The following is a 20155-nucleotide window of genomic DNA, read 5'->3' as shown; positions in this document are numbered from 1 at the left end:
CATTTAAAATATGAAATTAATAGTGATGTAAAGATACATAATTTTTTGCAAGCTTTCCGGTGATTTATCTTCAAAACGGGCACAGATGTTTAACCTCGTGGCTAATTTCCCAAAGATTTTGTGAGCTGCTGCAGCAGAACTATTTAAATCTTAAAAGATGAGATTGGAAGTTATGCGCAGCCCAAGCAGTGAATAACAAACAGGTTTAGCTAATCCAGCGCAGTGCTCTGAGTGTGCATAAATTACAGCTATTATTATTGTGATACTACTGTAGTTCCATGGAAACCTCGAGTGGAAAGTGAACTGCTTACCCGAAAGCTGCTGTCAACGTGTGCGGATGTGGCAGCGTTTTCCATGGCAGAGCATGTAGAAAAAGGAGCAAAGACAGTGCTGAAACACCACTGCCTATGTGCAGCTGTAATTTAATAAATCGGCGAGAAATCTTGTTGGCCGAGCAAGTGAAGGATAGTTGATTGCATGGGAAAGGAGGCAGATTATAAAAAGAAGCTGTGAACAAAAGCTAGAATAATTTGCCTAATTATTTTTCCAATTGTATAAGTGAGATTGGTGTTTGTTTATGCTAACATAGTTCTGTCATTTTGATATACCTTTTCAAAGTGCTGAGCGGATCCTTTAGGACAATGTATGTATTTTAACAGATATTTCCTGTTTTCCTGTGAAACTGTATGCTCTGTGATTTTTCTGCTACTTACATGGCAATAAATAGCTTTAGAGGTATTTTAGGCAGGCTCTTTAACATTCTGAAAATAGGTGGTTATTTTTAATAATTATTTAACAAGGTGAATTCTTTTTACTTAAAATATATTTTGAAGATTCTTTACTGCAGCTGATAGAGGATATGGGCATTAGTGAGGAAAAGTTTGATTAAATTATTGCTTTCTTCAATTAATCATGCATTAGTAATTTTATTAAAATGTCTGCAAATTTACAAGGCTTACAAGTCAGTAAAATTTGAAAAAAGTAAGAATAATATAGACAATCTTTAAATAGAATTTATAGAATAATATTTTTGCATCCTTATACTATAACTGATTGCATATAATGGTTACATTTTGAAATTAAAAAAAAAGAGGTAAAAGGCTTAAGCATTAATGTGAGTAACAGTATTTTTCTAGTTATGTTGATTTTAATAATTAGTATTTGCATAAATTGTGCTTTTTAAAATATTCTGCTTTTCAAAAAATGTCTCCTCTTATTCTCCCTTTAAAAAATAAATAATTCCCTAAACAATACTTTGTCCTATTTTCAATAAGGGCTTTATTGTTTTTTCCCAGCTGCCATTTTCAGGTTAGACATCTTTTCTAAATGTTCCGTATTTCCATTTAGACCCTGTCTTCCTGCATAGCAAATATAGGCCAGTAATTGAGAAGCCCCGTAGAATTTTCCTGGTTTTCAGCTGTAGAAATTCCCCCTTAGGTTGTTCAGAAACTATATTAGGCTGCACAAAAACCATCCAGCGTCCTTGTCAGAAAAAATCAGCTTGAGTTTCAGCTGACAGAATGCAGAGCTTGCAGTGTAGCTAGTTGTGTTGCAAAAACCTGAGCGGCTATATAAAGCTCTTGCATGCAACAAATGTGCTGCTTTTAGGAAGAAAGGAAGGGGTAAAAACGTATCAAAAAGCAGCATCTAAATTGTTATTTTCCACTGGCTTTTTTAAAAGTTATTTTCGAGGCACAATGTAGCTCTCATTAGAGCTTCAGTGGTTATCAGTAACCCATAAGCCTTGTTTTGCTGGCTGCTTACTGGTGCATTTAATAAAATAAAGATCACTCAGTGGTGCCGTGGGCAGCATGCAAGGTGATAGCCATATTTGCTTACTGTAAATACAAGCGAAAATCACACACAAACCGGCTGTAGTTTTGACAAGTATTAAGATCCCTCTTTACATCTGTACTTCTGTACCAAAGTGCAATTAGTTTTCCTCGCACAAGGATTTCTGTTTATCTTATTCTGCTTGATTACTTGAGTATAATCGCACCGTTTGCTTCATTGCTTCTGGTAGTAAGCTCCAGTTTAAAAAGGGGAGGATGAGTGTGTGTAAATATACAGAATTCTGCTGTAAGACTCTTTAATTTATGCATCTGGATGACAGCGTTTTCCTATTTTTTTTTTCTCCTTTACTTTTTCTTTTCACAAGGTTTGATTCACGTTCGTCAGATTCCTCGCCTTAATTGCTTGATCTGTGATGTGTCAGACACGAAGGACCTTGCTTTTAGATTAAAAAGGAAGCAGTTCACCATTGAGGTAAGAGAAACAGTTTTGTTGCACTCTTTAGAACCCAAAAGGTGGAGCTAATCCCATCTCTTCGGTTTGGTTTTGTGAAATACATAAAATATGCATCAGATGATGTAAATTCATTGCATTGTGTTTCTGCTGGTCGGAACAGTTTTATAAAATATTTGACTGTGTCTCCTAATTAAAAATGTCTCATTTGCTGCACTAAATCGCTCTTTTATAAATAGTTTATTTTGTTTTAAAATGTACATAGAAAGTAGGCCACAACCTTCAATAACAAAGCGTGACATGTTTCTAAGGATGTCAGGAGCATATTTAATTAAATGTTAATGACTTGCTCTTACTTGTGTTAGTGGGTGGGAAAGTAGCTACATGTTATTACCCCGGTAGAGGGATTTTAATGTATAATGCTGCCTAAAATTGTGTGTGGTATGAGGGATAAGTGTCCTTATCAGTATTCAGAAACCATTTTCTTTGCATTACTGAAATCACCTTTCGCTCTTTTATGTCATTTTAAACACAGTATCATTTACACTAATGTCCTTAAGTAAATTTCCTACTAAATTTGAACTTTTTTCTGTGACCTTTATGCAGACAGTCTTGCTAGAAGGTGGTAATACAAAAGATGTATTTCATTTTAATCTTGCTAAGGAGCAAATGAGCATAGAACTATCAAGCAATTAGAGCTGATGTATTTATTAACCACGTAATGCTCGGAGATGGGAGATGGCTTTTTGGGCAACGTGATCGTTGTCGATACAGTCTGTGTGCAAAAAAAAAAAAAAAAAAAAAAATATTTAACAAAGACATAAAACAGCAAAGCATCCCTGACAAACCATTTTGTTTAATCTCTTTTTGAATGAAAAGCTCTTAAGCAGGCCACTTGTCTTAACTGCTTGAAACCATAAAAAGAGAGAATTGCCACCAATAAATTAGCATATTTTTTACTCAATCACCAAATGATGGTCAATGTGGCTTGGCACTGCTTTGGTGTTTGGGACTTCACCCTTAAGTGACCACTTTGGCCCTTTTTTGACCCGCTGCCCTTTTTAGCTGGCCACTTGAGAAGGTAACTTCAGGGTTCCCTCTCTCTCCCACCCCCCCTCTTTCACAATTGCAAGTAGCCCTAGCCTATAAATCATTGAAAGGGCCCTATCAAGTGACAAATTAAGGTGCCCTCCTCCTAATTAATGGTCATCAATGTCCTTAATTATCTAATCCTATTGAGAGTAGTTAATAGTTAATCACGCAGCCAGTTCTTCAAGCAGGTCATCTCCGCGTGAGTGCTAGAAGTTTCTCAACTAGAGCTACCCTCTTCAAAAGCCACTTAAAGGCAAATGCATGAAGGAGGGTTTTGTTTTGGTTTGGTTTTGGTTTTCCCTAAGAGACCCATTTATCATGGTTTGGGTTTTCCAGAGCCTGGGACTAATGAAACCAGGCTTTGTGAGGTGTTCAACTATTTAACCACTGGATTGGTTTTGAGCAGCACCTTGCAAGAAAAACCTTTACTTGTTCATGCTTGATTTTGAATACAAGCGTGCTTACTGTTTTCAGCAATGTGGAGAACCGTGCACCATAATTTCCCGGCCAAGTGAATTCACATTTGTCCTAGCTAAGTAGCATATTTAGACTTTTCCTCATTACGAATCGTGACACAGAGTATGGCTTTTCTGCCAGCACTATTTGAGGTCCTAATCTGTCAAGTAACTTAAAAGAAAGAAACTAAACTAAACAGGAGGCTCTCTATAAAGAATTCATTAGCCATGGGACAGAAGTGTTTGCAGTGGGGATGCACTAGAGTTCCTGAAACAACTTGCAGCTCCAGAGCTGCCTGGATGACCCACTTGAATCATTTCTTGCTTCAGCGTTCGGTTGGGACTGCTTTTAATTAATTGACACAAACTGCCCCTTCTGGATGCATCAGGGCACTGTCTACTGTGATTTTCCTGTACGCATTTCACTGATATATGTATATTTATTTTATATATATTTTTTCACTGAGATATATCTTTCAATGAATAAATATAGATAAATAGGTATTCATAAAAATATGTATATCTTAGTGAAAATCCCTATAAAATCCCTACTTTTACTTTGTGCTAGGAGGGACAGGCTACAGCTACAGTCTGCAGCAAACAGGTCCTTAAGAAAATGAGAGGAAGGAAAAATTGAATTAAGAAGGAATGCAAAATGCCCCTCTTAAAACTGGGTTCTGCAGTTAAGGGAGGAGGAGTCAACAGGCAGTTTCAGTTCTGGTGGCAAAAACCTAAAGCAGCACGAGAGCACAGGAGAAGGCTTTTTAGAAAGTGCACCTGCATTTAGGACTTGGAATAGGCTTCAATGGGAAATGAAAATAGATTTGAATACATTACAGTTTTGGAAAGGACCAACTTGGTTGGATGAAGTTTGGGGTAAGAACGTTGACCTCTGCCTGAAATGTCAAATTGCAATCAAATAACTAGAGAAAAGTGAGAAACCCTCAACCTGTGACTCGGGGTAAGATCTCCCCTAGAACTCACCCCGAGCGCCCTCTTTCTGGCATTACAGTTCCTAGTGTGGGCACTGGGGTGTCCCTGTGGCTGTGCCAGTCTCAGGGCTGCCCCCCTGTTCAGTAACTTGTAGTCTGGCCTCGCCGGTTAGAAACCTTAATGTCAAGTCTGGCTTCTGAGTCTTCACCTTTGTGGGAGGGATGCTACCTGTGGAGTTGTTTAGTTTGAATTGTTCTTGTGTGTTCTTCAACAAAGTTGGGTTGAAACCTATTTTAAACAGTTTTTTTTTTTTAATCTTAGGGCTGAGTATACTTTTTCTCTAAATATCTGAGTATTAACTTTCCGTTTCAAAACATGAGTTGAACTTTTAATATTTACGGTAAAAGCTGCAATAGCTAGATGAAGGGTTCCCAGGTCTTTGCTTGTTAGTTAATACCGAAATATTATATGTAATATTGCCAGGATAGACCTAACCTACGCGCATACCACTTTAAAGGACACAATTTGGAAGTTAGTCTGTCTAATCCTATTTCTTCCCACTTTGGAATCTTAATTAGAAGGAGATAAAAACCATCATTTGACTAAATTATTGTCTTGAATCTGTAGCAGAAGGTATAATCCGCAATTGGGCCAATTAGTGTACTCCATAGTTAGCTATGCTGAGGCAGGCAACTTGATTAGATCTGACACCAGCCTAGTTCCCACTGTTGTTTTGCCAGGTATGATGGTCAGACTTCAAAGGGCTTGAGGCATCAGCAGGGCAAGGTTTGGAGGCCAGCTTAGGTCCGGTCGCTAATCTCTCTGCTAAAACCACAGCAGCCCTCGCACAAAACAAGCTTACACGACACAATCATGCGGTATTAAAGTTTGGGTTGAGTCATGCCAATTTGCCTTTGATTTTCTGATGATTGACTAAAAGATGGCTACATGACTAGACACATACTGAAAGTTTACTGATTAGGTAAGTTCCCCAAATATTTGAAATATTTTTTGATTTCTCAGTTAAATGATATGACAAGCCATTCATCTTAACAAAACTTTAGAGCTGCATTGTAGTTCCAGTACTGTGCTCAGTTTACACCTCTGAGCGTAGCTTTTAGCAGCACTGGATAAATCTCCTGGTAATATTGTCCTTGTGGGTTTTCTGATAGAACTTCATTGCTCCAAAGCCTCCTGCATTGAAACTAAAGGAAACTGTCTAAACTGTGGGTATTTGGGGTTTTTTTTGTTTGTTCGGTTGTTTGGTTTTCCTACAGTCAGATAAGGTTCGAAAAAGCATCAATTTTCTTTATTCGAGAGCACTTGCAATTCCTCACAGAAAAGGAATTTCCTCTTAATTATTTTCCTCCTAACTGTTGGGCAAAGTGCTGCTCCGTGCCTGTGATTACATAAGTGTTCCTTTCTTTTGCCTTCTGATTTGTTGAAATATTGCAGTAACAGTGACATGTTTCCATTCTGAGAAGAGCCTAAGGCTGCTTTAGTATTATTCCAAATGATTGAAATTGCCATCTTGCTGACTTTCCCTTGGGCAGCTTAAGGCCTGTTTACTTTTGTATTTGTTTCACATGTTCCCTCTGAGTTTGGCTGGCAGGACATCATTACCTGGCTTGACAAGACACTTGGATAGGATTCATTTGTGATTAACTCCCTTTGTTACTGGCTGGTCAACATATATCTCTAGAATGGTGCATTTACAATTAAAACTTGCATCAGATAAATGTTTGCAAGTGCAAAAGCTGGTGGGGAGATACCTTTTAAAAATTCCTGGGCTTTGTTTTAATGCTGAATTTTGTAATCTTCTGGTAATAATCAGTTTTTAATAGTACAGGGAATAACCTCTTTGTTATAATTTGCATAATGCAGCTTGTCTAAAACCTATGGCTATTGTTAAATTTTTATTTTTCTTTATTTTGATAAACATGCATGTAAGAGCCAGCTGAGAGGATTTTCTGTAACGGGTTATATGAAACTTGTGTGAAATGAAAGAAAAAAATGCTTAGAACTAACCAAAAAAGATCGCTTAACTTGACTTCAAGTATCATAAATTAGGTAGAGAATTGTCACACAGTTTAAAAGAAAAAAAAAAAAACCCACCTTAATATTTGAATTCAGGAGATTCTTTCCTGAAGTTTCTTGCAGGTGTCGGTGGCAGCCAGGCTCCAAGTGGCAGGTGGGTCCAAGGGTGGCCTCGTGGAGCCCTCTGTCCTCAGTGCATTTTCCCCTCATGCGGTACCCAGTATTGCCAGAGCAAAAAGCCTTTGAAAGGAAACATCATCACAGATGAAAGTATTTGAGTCTCTATATAAATTATAAATTAAAATTCCAGTGATAAAGGCGTTAAAGTTATAGCCTTTATCTTTAAAGGCGTTATTAGAAAATTCCCCAAATGGGCAAGATTTGGTTGTAACTCTGAATAATGACTTGTGTTGTGTGTGCAGCAGTGGCACGTGGGAAAAAACACTTCATCTTTCCTTTATGATGGTGAGTTTAACAAGTCAGTGCAGGAGCTTACCTGCCATTTGAAATATCCATGTTCCTGCATTTTTCTAGTCCATGATTCTTTTAATTTCTTATTTTATACAAACTGTATGCTGTGTCAATGTGTGTTTTTTTTTTTAAAGAGAATTAAGTGCAGTTAGCTACTGCTACTCTTCTACCCAAACAGGTTTGTAAGACCTCAAAATTGATGTCTGCTGCTCTACTGTGGTATTACCCCAGCACAAGTCTGATCCTTAGTGAAGCAGGGTATTACCAACTGATTAGAGGGTAGACTTGGGTTCCCTGAAATATTTTATAATTATTCATTAACTGCACTGAGAACTGCATATAGGCTATATATTGATCTAGGATTATTAATGAGATATTCCTTCTGGAGGAAGAAATTGGTCCCTTTACCATTCAGTATGGGATGGACCTATGTTGCAGATGCACATGTATGTCCTACCAAGTTCTACATCTGTGAGAAGGATGAGAACAGGATCTCCTCTAATAGCATCGCATCTTACCGGCCTCCTCCAAGAAAATCTTGCTTGAAGCAACCTTCATTAGTGACTCATCCTAATTCTGGTTATATTTGACTAGCATTTATCAAGTTGTATAAGTTTTAGTTGAATAAATGTGTTTGACTTAAGGAGCCCTTTCAGGCAATATTGTAGAGAAATCAGTGTGTGAGGTTTGGAACAGTTAGAAGGCAAAACATTGGTTGTTGCTGATAGTTCTGTAGCAGTTGGTCTATAAAAGTACAGAAATCTTTTCTACCAAGGTGAAGTTCACAGCATTACACCAGAGTTCATATAATGTACTATATAGAGAGTTAATACTGGGAATCTATTAAGATATGCCTATGTATATAAAAAACTATAAAAAAAAAGAAAGGTCATACCCTGGTATTATTATGATTCTTGAACTCATATTAAGGCCTTGTAGCCTAAGAGTGGAACTTCCTTTTTCCAAGGTGGAGGCTGACCGTGTTGTGGCCAGCTCTGTCACTGGCCACTCTGTGACCAGTGCTTCTAAAACAGGGATAAAACTGGGCAGATTTTCCTGGCTTAAAGATGGGATAGAACATCCTATGATTCTATTTGAGCTAAACTTTTTAACACAGACTGGTAGAACACTTGAATGCAGTTCCAAGGTAATTTATACCAGTTCAAGCACTGCTGCATTGATTTTCCTGTCCATTTTCCCTATGGTGTTACTAGCAATATTAACACTGACTTATTTAAACATCAGTCAAGAAACAACAAATACCGTCCTATGACACTTTATTATCACAAATTAATAATGCAAAAAAAGGAGGAAAAAAAAAGACCTCCTGCAAAACAAATTCTGTTGTAATTCCAAGCTCCATTCTGCAGTATTTCAGCTAGTAGCCAGTTCAGGTTCTCTTTACCTGGTACGGTGTACTTCACTGAATTGTTTTGTCAGATGCTGTCAAGCCAACCTACCATTGTTAAAGAAAATCAAACTAAATCATTCTGGCATGAGCCTTCCAGGAATAAGGCACAGAATATGAAGGGTTTGATGAAATCAAGGATTTGATTTCAATATTGTAAAAGACTGCCTGTCAAAAATGTATTACATTCTTTCAAACAATTTTGAATAAATAAACGTGTTTTAAGTTGTGACAGTACAATTTAGATAAAGTTTTAGGAGATTATATTAAAATTATAACTCAGAGTAAAACAATACTTGAAATGCTCTTTTTTGCAAGGGAAAAAAAAAACTTTGAGTACTCTTGATACATAGAAGTAAAGGCAAGAAGTTTCATGCAGTATATTCAGTTTCAGAACACTTGTACATACAAGAAATTTTACGTGAAAAATTCACAAATCCCTTTGCATAGTTTAGTACTAAACGTAAACTAATTTGTTAAGATTAGTACAGACTGGTGACGTTTAAATGAGCTTCCCCTTTTTCACCATCATGCCAGTTACTCATGGATTCCATTCCATTTTCCACAACTTTTCCATTTACGTGATTATGTCGCGTTTCTCCAGTTCCTTGGCAGGAAAGTGAACTCCCGTATGTATTCATTTAAACAATTATGTTATTTAGAAATATTTATCCCGTAATTGTGTGGTAGCACCGGAGGAAGGTGCCACGAGGCCGTTAATGCAGCTCAGGGTCGCTTGTACAAATTGCAGCGGGCTGCCCCTTCGCAGGCTGGGCGCGCAGGGCCAGCGCCGCGGCCATGGAATGGGTTGCCCTTGTCCGCCCTCTAAATGAAGGGCTCGACTTAGCTTGCCTCTTCCACACAAATACAGTAGTTCCCACATTCCCACTTCCTCAGGATTGCAAGTCAGGTAGGCTGGAGAGACTTTATTAGAAATATTGGCTAGTAATGATTAAAAAAAAATCTTTGAGTGATATATTTACATTGTAATCGTAACACTTTGTAGACGATATTTGGCTCTAAGTTAGCAGGATGTTGATGGGGGTGTTTTGGAAGAAGCAGAGAGACCTCGAGCATGCTCATTCCAGCACTCAGCAGGTATTGACTGCAAGTCCATTAAATCCACCCACTTTTTTTAATATGACATCTTGTAATTGTTCAATGCTCTCATTTTACAAACAATAATGAATTCAATTGTGTTACAATACATAAAATTTGTGTGTTTGTTTTATTATCTCTGGCAATGCAGGAAAGTTAAAGCTTTTTCCCTCACCTCTCCATGGGAAGTTACACTTTCTAACCTTCAAGCCTGCATTATATATCAGCTTTACGTCACGGAAACACTGAAGAAGCATCTTTTTGCTGCTTGGAAAAAAAAGATGAGAATAGGCAAACTCAGTCTGTAGGTGGAAGAGTTGGGCAGCCACTGGGATCTTGTTGCCCATGTTCTCTGCAAGGCAATTACAGATGGTTGCATAGAAAGAGATTCCAAGTCCACTATAACTTGGAAACTATGAGATCTCAAGGTGGGAATGGATGAAAATATGGCATCTTGTAGGAATACAGAGCAACGATGCAAAACGTTTCCTATGGCTAGTAACATGTCTAATGGAACAGATTTTGTCTTAATTATGCAAATTGTAGTTTAACAAACCTAGTGGTCAACATTTCCAGGCTTATGAAAAATGTGGTTCAGGATGAACATGAGTTGGTGAAATTTTGAAGTTTCTTAGGATTTTTCACCTCTGCACAACTTGCTGCTACTTACCGTTTTTCTAATTTATTAATTTTTCAATTAGATTACCCTAACCTGTTAGCACATAGGTACCTGCCAGTGGTATTTTACTTTTTATTGAGGGCAACTTAATGTTGTTATTTGTAGTACAAAAGTCTTAACAGACGGGCCGCAAATAGGAGAAGAGAGAAAAAAAATGAGTAGAATACAGAGTGCTATGGAGAAATAAATGGTTTTAGAACTTTGGTGCAAATATTGCTTTGAGCTTTGGCCAAATTATGGGACCCTGTTTGTGGCTGAATTCCAGAATACATTTTATTTTGATATTCCTGGCCAAGAGGAGTGTTTGAAAAGTAGATTGTCAAAAGCAAAATGGCTGAGAACTCCAGGGCCTAAGGCATAAATAAGCTTAGATTTTGACCATGCCATCCTTACTGCACAGTTCCTCCTAGTCACATCCTTCTGATTGTTTTAACCTTTTTGTGTGGTTTGTGTTATATATGGTTTTCAAAGGAATCTCATGTCATGCCGAATACCGTGTAAAATTTCTTATTGTTTGCTAAAGAACAACTCCCAATATCATGTGAAGTTACTTCCAAGAAGAAAAATAATCTTTACTTCATTTAAAAGTGTGTTTCCTGCCAGCTTAATAACATAATATTAGCCCCCTTCAGAGTCCTAAGTTGAATTTGAATTATATGACTAAGTTCAGCTCCTTTTTCCTCAGCCTTTCCCTTTGGAAGAGAAGGAGTTGTGTTGTATACAGTAGCTAAAGCTTTGTCAATGGCAATATTTAAAGGAAAAGGCAGGGAACAACAAAAAAAGCCAGTTTGTCTCTCTTAAATGGTATTGAGTATTGGCATGCTGGCATGCCTCAGCTTGAACCACAAACAGTCCCTGCTGGTCTTGGGTTAACCCAATCTTTTAATAAAGTTTTAGGGCTGGGAGTCTTGTTTGCTGGGGGAGATTTGCATTCGCTTGGTGGGAAGAACATTGACCTCCTGTGCTCCATGTATGGATGTTTGAGGTGCAGGTCTTGAGCAAGTCTTCATTTGTATGAGCGGGGTATCTACTGCGGTTTAGGGTTAAAACCCTTATTATTATTATTATTATTATTATTATTTAGTAGCAATTGCATTGCATTGTTCCTAGGCAGGCATTACAGTGCTCTAGTAGAGTATGGTTTTGGACATGCACCCTTAACTGCTCTTATTTGTGAACCAATACACTACAGGATGGGAAAAAAAAAAAAAAAGAGAAATTAAGGTTGTGTATTCCTTGTTTTTGAGGGCTTGTCTACACAACTGGAAGTGTCTATGGTTATAGGGGAATACAATGATTTTTCACCACTTCTAATTTTAGATCGTATCTTACATAAGCCTGGAAAAGCCTAACTGAGGCAAGACAGTTGTGCTGTTCCTGGCAGCCTAAAGACACGGTTGTCCTTCTGAACCGACCGTGTTCACCATGCTCTGCAAGCTGGGGCAGAAACGCGGTAGGGGCTGGTGAAGCTACAGCCTGGGCACGAACGAAGGGCTCCTCAGGGATGTGACCCCGGCTTGGATCTAATATTATGCACGTAATATGCGGTGTGCAAGCTGAGCACATCCCTCAGCCGTGTTGTACCCTCTCCTACGTAGCACCAGCCCAGTGCTGTTTTATTTTCAGTTCTACGTTGTGTGCTGTTGTTACCCATAGGTTTTATCTCATCTCTCCTTCACTCATTAGGTTTTTCATAGCATCGCTTAATAAACTCTTTGGTCTCTTCAGTCAGCTACATTTCAGGTCTGCAATCTGAAGACCCCTATACTTCTGAACTGGCATTTCTCGCCTTTTAAAACCAGGCTTTGCAGTTCTGAGTACCAGCTTCCTATGCTGCCTTAAATGCCCTTTAAACAAACCTGCTGCCAGGGAGTAACGTTGCAGGAGCTGCAGGAGCGTCTGCCGCAGTGACACGGGCAGGAGCGATTCTGCATCTAGGATGCGCGTTCTTCTTAAGGGAGATGAACGAGGGCTCAATTTGTAATCCTTGTTACTGCTCAAATAAGGAATTAATAAGAAGAATTTTAATAGTTGTGTCCAGATTTGATCCTCCACAGTAGCATAGCCATAGGCTGTTTGTGCTAGCTCTGCATCATCATCTTAACTAAAAATAGCTTTCCTGTCATTTTATTGGCAGAGTTTTAGTTACTTCTTTAATTCTGTTTAAAAATGGATAGAGAGAAAGGCAGCATAAATATTGAATGTGTGCAGATATTCCAGTAAGTAACTAACAGGAGATTCATGATGCTTTGAGGAGCCGCATAGTTAGATGGAATCCACCTTTTGCTTAAAGAAGCATTTTGTAAATGAAGATTGTCTTTCAATGCATTTTAGACTCTATTTTTAATTAACTTTTAATGTAGCCTTTCATTTCAGAATGTTTCATTTTGAGTGGTGTTTTGTTTGAATTTTGTTCTTTTCAGGTTTGCTCTATATTTTGGCAGGAAGTTCCTGATGAGGTATCTCATGTTGCTCAGCAGCTAAGAGAAAAGGAGTATTAGTTGCCTTTTCATAAGGCACATATTTGCAGAACAGGGTAAGAAGGACTGCTTCCTAAAATCTTGTACAATGGTCTGAGGAAAAACTCATGGAAGCAAAGGGAGAGTTGGCTTGCTCTTGATCTGTCTGTCCAAAGAAAACACAGGCTGCCACTTTGGGAACTATCAAGAAACAGTTATAGTATGGAAAAAGAAACAGTTTTGAGGTGGGCTTGGGTCTGTGTGGTCCCTTTCCTCATCCTCAAATGCCCTGCAAAGGACAATGTGGCTTTCAAAAAGTCATGAGAAGTGGATTCGGGTTACTGAACCTCCCCTCCTAAACCTACAAAGGAAAATTTTCACTTTGTTTTTAGAGTAAGGCTTTAAGATGGGAGAGTTAGGATTTTGTCAGTGTGTTAGTTACGCCCGTGTGCGACTATCAAGTACAAAACTGTATCCTGTCTCATGGTCTGTACTGCTGCCTTTCCTGCCTTGCTCATCCACACTGCGCTGCGTGTTTGTGTGGTTTGACAGATGCACATTATTCTGCACATGAAATTGTGCTAACTATTGCTTTGAGGCAGGGAGAGGGGCTGTTTCCCACAAATGAGTTGATGAAAAAGAAAGGCAAGTGATGCTGCAGTCTGTGCATTATAGCCTCTAAAGTGAGCAAGGAAGGTGCACTATCTATTGCCAGCCCCTGGCATTGGCATAGAGGGCTCGTACTTTCCAGAATTGCCAATCAGAGTATTTGCTAGAGCAAAACTAGAGTATTCATATTTACAGTGTAAATATCTAGTAAAACTAGAGACAAAGCAAAATTTCTCCATAGCCAGAAATAGTCAGTTAACAGTCGTTACTGTTGAGAGAAGTGTGATGGTTCGTTTAAAGGTTTTGTTAAGGATTATTTAATTGTTTTTGGAGTATTTTTTGAGTCCTCCTTGAATTTTTTTGCTTGCTGAAGTATGATGTTTAGTTCTATGCAAAATTGCTTCCTTAAAAGTTTTACTGTTTTCAGTCTTTAAAAAAAAAAAAAAAAGTAAAAATACTTCCTATCTTACAAAATCAACCTAGCTATTCTTGCCTCAAGTTTCAGCTAATACATTGCTCCGTATGGTTTTATGATATACACATTATTCCTCGAACAGGAATTAAGAGCAAAGCTGCCAGGAAGGGGTTTTGTTGTCAGAGTAGTTCCCGCCTCATGTTTTGTAAGAGATTTCATGGTCCTATTGTAAAGACTGGATGATTTAAAACGTGTTCCCAAGATAAACTTTCCCATTGTCATTAATGAGGATGGATAATACTGAGTGACAAGTGCATTAGGAATGACACAGAAAGAGCTGTTAGATTTGTCAGAGCATATCACTTCAGGCAATGAAACTTGAGGACATTCTCTTGGAGTAATTTTTGCTATTTATTAAAGAAGCAAGGATTGTGATTGCTCTCGCAGGTGTATTTGGCTGTTTTGTTCATTAAATATTTAGATACCTTTGATAAAGGTAAAGGTGATAGCTGTGACCGTGATGGTCCCTCTCAGGGAGTAACGGTGGCTGCTTTGCTTACAAACATTTTAGCAATACCAATCTGCCTTTTATTTGTTTTAAAGTGCTTAGTTGGTGAATAGGCTTTAATTTGTGGTATTTTTAATGAACAGGAGTGTTTAGAAACGTATAGAGAGAAGCATTCCGGACTGCCATGGCAAAGCTTCTGGGGCAAAGATGTAAAATTGGGACACTATACATGTAATTTACATTGACTTAAAAATTGCATTTCTCCACAGAGAAAGACTTTTTAAATATTTATCTCAGCGTGGTTAATAATGGATGACTTCTCTGCTGTTTAAAATCTTTCCAAACTACAACATGCCTATCAATTTCCATTTTGAACATGCAATTGGTCACTTTTTCGCCTTGATTCCTCTTGCCTGGCTGCCAACCAAATTTTGCCTCTGTGCACCTCCTTGACACTAATAATGAGTGAGTTTCTGTTCGTTTGCGTGCAAGATTTCCCAAGCGGCAGTTTGGGGCTGGGATAAACTATCTATCATGATTGCATACAACTAATCTGCCTCAACCAAGCCACCCGATGATTGAAATTACATTTGACAATTCACCTCTCCTTGGCGTGCCTGAGGTGAACATAGCTACAGACCATCCCCGGAAGGGCACAGCAACTCCTCCATATGTTGGGGAGGATCCTTTCAGTTGTGTCGAGAGACTTTTAGCCAAGCATGTATAGGCAGAGAGATTTTTTTTCCCTTTTTTTTCCCCTGAGACTTCCTTGTTTTCGGATACAGTGCTGCTGCTTTCTGTTAACCCCCACGTTTTGGTTTTGGGAGATATTTTCTGGTTATTAATTCATTAAAATGGCTGAACTCCTTCTCTGAGAGGTACCCGATGCAGTACTGCAAGTATGGGAGATGAAAAATTCAGAGTGTATTTAAAATGTCATGTATTGTTTGTTCAAACATTAGGCTATTAATAGACCCCATGCTAGTCAAATATCAAATAAGATGTCTGTTCCTATGCTGACCTTTCCCAAAGCTTACACCTGCGTGGAGCGTCTCGGTAGGCGGAAACTAAGAAAGAATGACAAAGCAAAATCTGCTTCAGTCAGGTCTAAAATCTTTTTAATCATCTTCCGGATTATGAATTTATTCATATCGTGTATCCTCTTGATGAGTCTGTGTACATGTGATCTGACAAAGCAGACCTTTTATTTCTGGGTAGGACTAGCCAAATAATCGTCAGAGTGAAAGCTTTGTAGGTTGCTTTTTGCTAATTATTGCCGTTTTGGTACAGCGTCACTTCTATAATCGTTATGTAAGCCGTAGCCTGTGTCATCCGAAGGGATGCTTTCAACGAAGATATGTATGGTTAGTTATATCTAGTGTAATTTGCTTGTTCAAATACAAAGTTTGTGAATAGTTAGGGCAATAGAATTATGTTTCTAGGGAGATAATTTATTTAAATTTATTTGTAGTTTCCTGCACCAGCATGTTGAGCTAAAAGATGCACTGTTTTGATAGTCCACATAGAAAACACTGAGGAATTGCTTCCTGGAATATCTTTTTATGCTTCTCTGTATTCTCTCTGTGTAGCAGTGTGTTTCACTGTATTTGTGTATTCCAACAAAAGCATAAAGAGCTGAAGTCAAATTGTCCTTTCAAATAAACCTAGTCCATTACTTTTGCTGAAAAGGGGGGTTTCAGTGATGTATACCTAAAGGTATGGCTGTCCTCCCAATTTTGTTTCTGATGCAGCAATTCTTCCTTCTTTTCTTAGAACTCAAATGCTTTTTTTTCTAGGGCTTTCATTCAGGAGATGAGGTTCAAGTTAATAATCTTTTAAAATGTTTGGTAGCTGCATATAGAATCTGTATCTTAGCTGTGCAGTTAAAACTAAGTAATATCGGTGGCATGCCTAGTACAGGATTTAGAGCCAAGAAGTCCAGAAGTTCAAGATCCTTTATCTTATGATATGGTGTAAAGGCATTTCTTATATATGGAGGTATGTGATGGTTCTTGTCCGCCTTAGACCTCAGCCAAAAATATAAGACTAGTATGATACTAAATACATAGCAACCTGCCCAAGTATACATTGGGGACTAGCAAAGTTTATTGGCCACTTCCAATTTCTTAAAATGAAGACTCTCTTTTAAATAAACATGTAGTTAAATGATCAGGTTCTTCACAACTATTTTCTGCATCAGCCTTGTTAGCATATAGGTTATAGCTTGTGCAGGAGGATTGGACTGGATGATCCCCAAAGGTCCCTTCCAAACTAAGTGCTTCTGTGATAGTGTCCTGGTATAGATTGATAGCTAATATAGTACTGTGTTTACCAAAGATTTGAGTTTGAAATTAATGAATAAATTAGGTGGCATTCTAATAATATCTAGATATATCTTACAATTTTACATAGTTCTTAAAATTTTGTGATAGTTATGTCATGTATCACAACAGGTACACAAGATGTGCATTCTAAAGAAAAGGCCAAGGGTGCCCAAAATGAGAAAAAAAAAAAAAAGAAAAGAAAAAAAGAATATATTCACTTAAAAAAAAAATCTGGCATAAAAAAAAATCTGGCAAGAAATGATCTTGTCAGCTCTAATTAGGCATTTACATGTACTTCAACCATCCTATCACAACTAGTTATGCTCTTACAATCAAATAACTCTGATTTTAGGATCCTTAAATGAATTCATATGCAATTACAATAGTCAGCGAATATTACATTTTAAGTGAAAATCTAGTTCAAGCAATTTCTCTATATGAATCTAAATAAGGTCATTAAATGGTCCCCTTTTGAAAAAATATATGCCTCTTAAAAAAAAAAAATAATAATAAAGGGCGAGTAACACAGAAAGGTTACTCTCTAAATAAGTTAATGTAATAGATGGTGCTCTTTAAAGTATCGTGCTAGAGCAAATAGCAGGAATGAAAAGCTGCTGTGTTGCAGTGATTTTTGTGGGTACACTTATGTTAGGATGAGATTATTTCACAGAAGACCAACGTGTTTGTTTCCCAAGTTCAGATTGCATATTAGATGTTTTTTTTAATATATGTTCTAGTAAGGTAGAAAGGTGAAAGATAAAGTTGCTTACAAGAATTGGTCCCTGATCCTGCTTTTTAATGATCTACTGGCCATTCGTGCAACCTAAGTACTACAGCAGTTGTGTTAGCAATGAAATTCATAGCAAGAATTTTTCAAGACATTAAAACATCAAAAGCAGCAGATAAGGTTGATGCAAACCTGGTCTGTAATTCAAAGAAAGCTTCCCCATCAATTTCCATATCTACACACACTGCAGCGATTCATAACAGCTTTGTTATTATAGAAGCAATAAGCGATTATTACAATGCTTTCGTATTACAGAAGCATAATTTTAAATTCCACTTGAAATTATTGCTTTCAGAGACCGAAAATAGAATAGATTTTAACCTTCGGCATTAAAAAAATAGTAATTTTTATAAAAGAGAATATGTAATTCTCTCTGCCGTGTTGATAAAACTTTACGTATTATCAGTCTTTCGAAAATACTTCATGGACCACAGATTGTTAGTAGCTTCTGCCATATGACAGATGTTAGGAAAGTGTCAAGCCAAACTTTCTGTTGAATAAAATGCCTTATGGTAAAAAATGTACAACACTGTACCCTGGAGACTGGTTTGCTCTGTACTTGTATGAAATATTCTGCATATTTCGAGTTTTTATAAAATGAAAGCAATAGAAGGCTCTATCAGGTGGATGTATCTATAAAACTCATACCTGCTACTTAGGCAAAATTAGTTGGAAATTAATAGTAGAGACTTCATTTGCAGGGAACAGGATGAATATTAGGGAATTGGTTTAGCTGAGAAAATACTTCAATATACTTTATCATATCCAAAATAGACCTGAGGAATTGAGCTGGTATTCCTTTCTAAATTTTTAATAAGAGCAAATGCCACAATATGTATGACAGTAAATGATTTCCCTATATCAATCATATACTACTTTTTTTTAAATACAGTTTTGAAGGACATGAATTTCTATCTGGAGAGTGCAACTGTGCAAGAGATTTATTGAATTCACTAAGTGTTCACGTACTAGACCTTAAAGACCTGAGCATCGTTGAGGTTGTTTGCCTTAAAATTGTAATAATAATCTTAAATGCATGTTGTGTCATTTTAAAACATTGAGGTACATGGCTGGGATCATAAGTAACTTGGAGTGAATTTGTGGATTTCCGCATCTGTGACAAGGTAAACAGAATAACCATTGCAGAGGTGTTGTTGTGTGTCTTGCACAAAGAATTTCTTCCAGGTTGTCCTGAACACATCTTTGAGTCTTGGTCACTCACTTTTTCAGCCTGTGTTCTTATTCTTGCTCATATGTCCCTCCAGACAAACTTGTTCTCCCTGTGGTTACTCCAAAATCCCTTTAAGCCACACTGTTCTAACTTATTCACATATACGTGTGAGATGAGAGATGCTCCAGTGCTAGCTGGCAGCTTTCTTCAAGTCCCTCTGCAGCAAGAAGCAAGATTTCTCCTCAAGAGTGGAAGGACAGCCCTTCGTGATCTCAGATGACATAAACATCAAGAATGCTACCACGTGGGCTGCCCTATAAGCAATATTCAATGTAAGTGTAAATCCCTAAGAGTGAAGGGTAAGGGCTCGGAAGAAATCCAGCATGGAATTATACATTCTATGACTATATATAAATTTATATAATTTCAGACTCTTCCACATTTCCACCTCAGTCGTACTGGTCTGGACTTCTTCCCTGCCATCTTTTTTGAGACCGTCGTATAAGATGATCTAACTTGATATTCTTCCTGTTGATCTTCCCAGAGAAACACTGATGTTGAACTGATTCAGGCTTTTTTTCAGTCCTTCCCCGTTTTCTTGGAATTCATTGTTTGTTCAGTCCCTTCGGTTCTCCTTAAAAGATTGCCTGAAACATGTACTATCATCTGGTAATTGTTACAATGGCCTTTGAAGTGAACGAAGCTGTTTTTGATGCTGGTAAAGCCTAATTCTTCCAATCATATAACCAAATAGTTTGAAAAAAGGTGTGTCTTCCTACAGATAATGCTATCTTCCTTCCCAGCTGCCCCCTTCCTCATTTTTTGCTGCAAGGATTGTGATAGGGAAATCCTATCCAGTTTTGCTCTTTGGAGGGGATCGCCTTTGGCAGCTGAATTAATGTTTTAACTTCTTTACTGCTACACTTGATTAGCAACCAAACTCTTTTGGCTTGCTATGAATATGAACTCTTCAACAAAAGAAACCCAGATAGTCGGTCTTACGCCATAGAGATTCAGAGGAGGATTCTCTGGCCTCTGTGAGGGAAGTTCAGCTGACATCCACAACTTCAAGCTGCTTTACATGCTGTGGGGACTGCCACCAACTGTTCCTGAGCTCCTTAGCAACACAGAGATCCTGGTGACTTAGACTTGCCAAAAGAAGTGCAATATTTGGTTGAAGAACTGCTGGCTGATGAATTGTTTTATTCAACTCTGCAGTTGATTGAAGTTCTACATAACAGTAAAAAAATCAAGGCTTATCCTTAGATCCCTTTGCTTCTTCCCAGGGCTCGTGAAGACAAAGTCAGAAGAAAGCCATTATTTGCACAAACTGAAGCTGAATTATGCAGTCATGAATATTCAGAGGCATCCTTTAGTCAAAGGAAAGCAAAAATAACAATTCTACCACTTTTGATCCAGTTGTTTTATCAACTACCAGTTGAAACGCTGAAATCTAAGATTTTTT

The 20155-nt window shown here is 37.8% G+C and overlaps 1 protein-coding gene across 1 annotated transcript in view; it reads left to right on the top strand.

Moving 5' to 3' along the window:
- Window positions 1–18970, top strand: part of ELP4 (elongator acetyltransferase complex subunit 4) — a 72816-nt gene extending 53846 nt beyond the window's left edge. Inside the window, exons 10-11 of the mRNA XM_026041099.1 lie at window positions 2159–2265; window positions 18863–18970. Coding sequence (XP_025896884.1) covers window positions 2159–2265; window positions 18863–18970 — 215 coding nt within the window. The remainder of the gene's footprint in view (window positions 1–2158; window positions 2266–18862) is intronic.
- Window positions 18971–20155: the final 1185 nt, after the last annotated feature.

This window comes from Nothoprocta perdicaria, unplaced genomic scaffold (assembly GCF_003342845.1).
Source record: "Nothoprocta perdicaria isolate Ctin4 unplaced genomic scaffold, notPer1 scaffold_28, whole genome shotgun sequence".
Classification (NCBI taxonomy): Eukaryota; Metazoa; Chordata; class Aves; order Tinamiformes; family Tinamidae; genus Nothoprocta; species Nothoprocta perdicaria.
The sequence above is the reverse complement of the archived record's forward strand: the minus strand, read 5'-3'. Positions and strand labels throughout refer to the sequence as shown.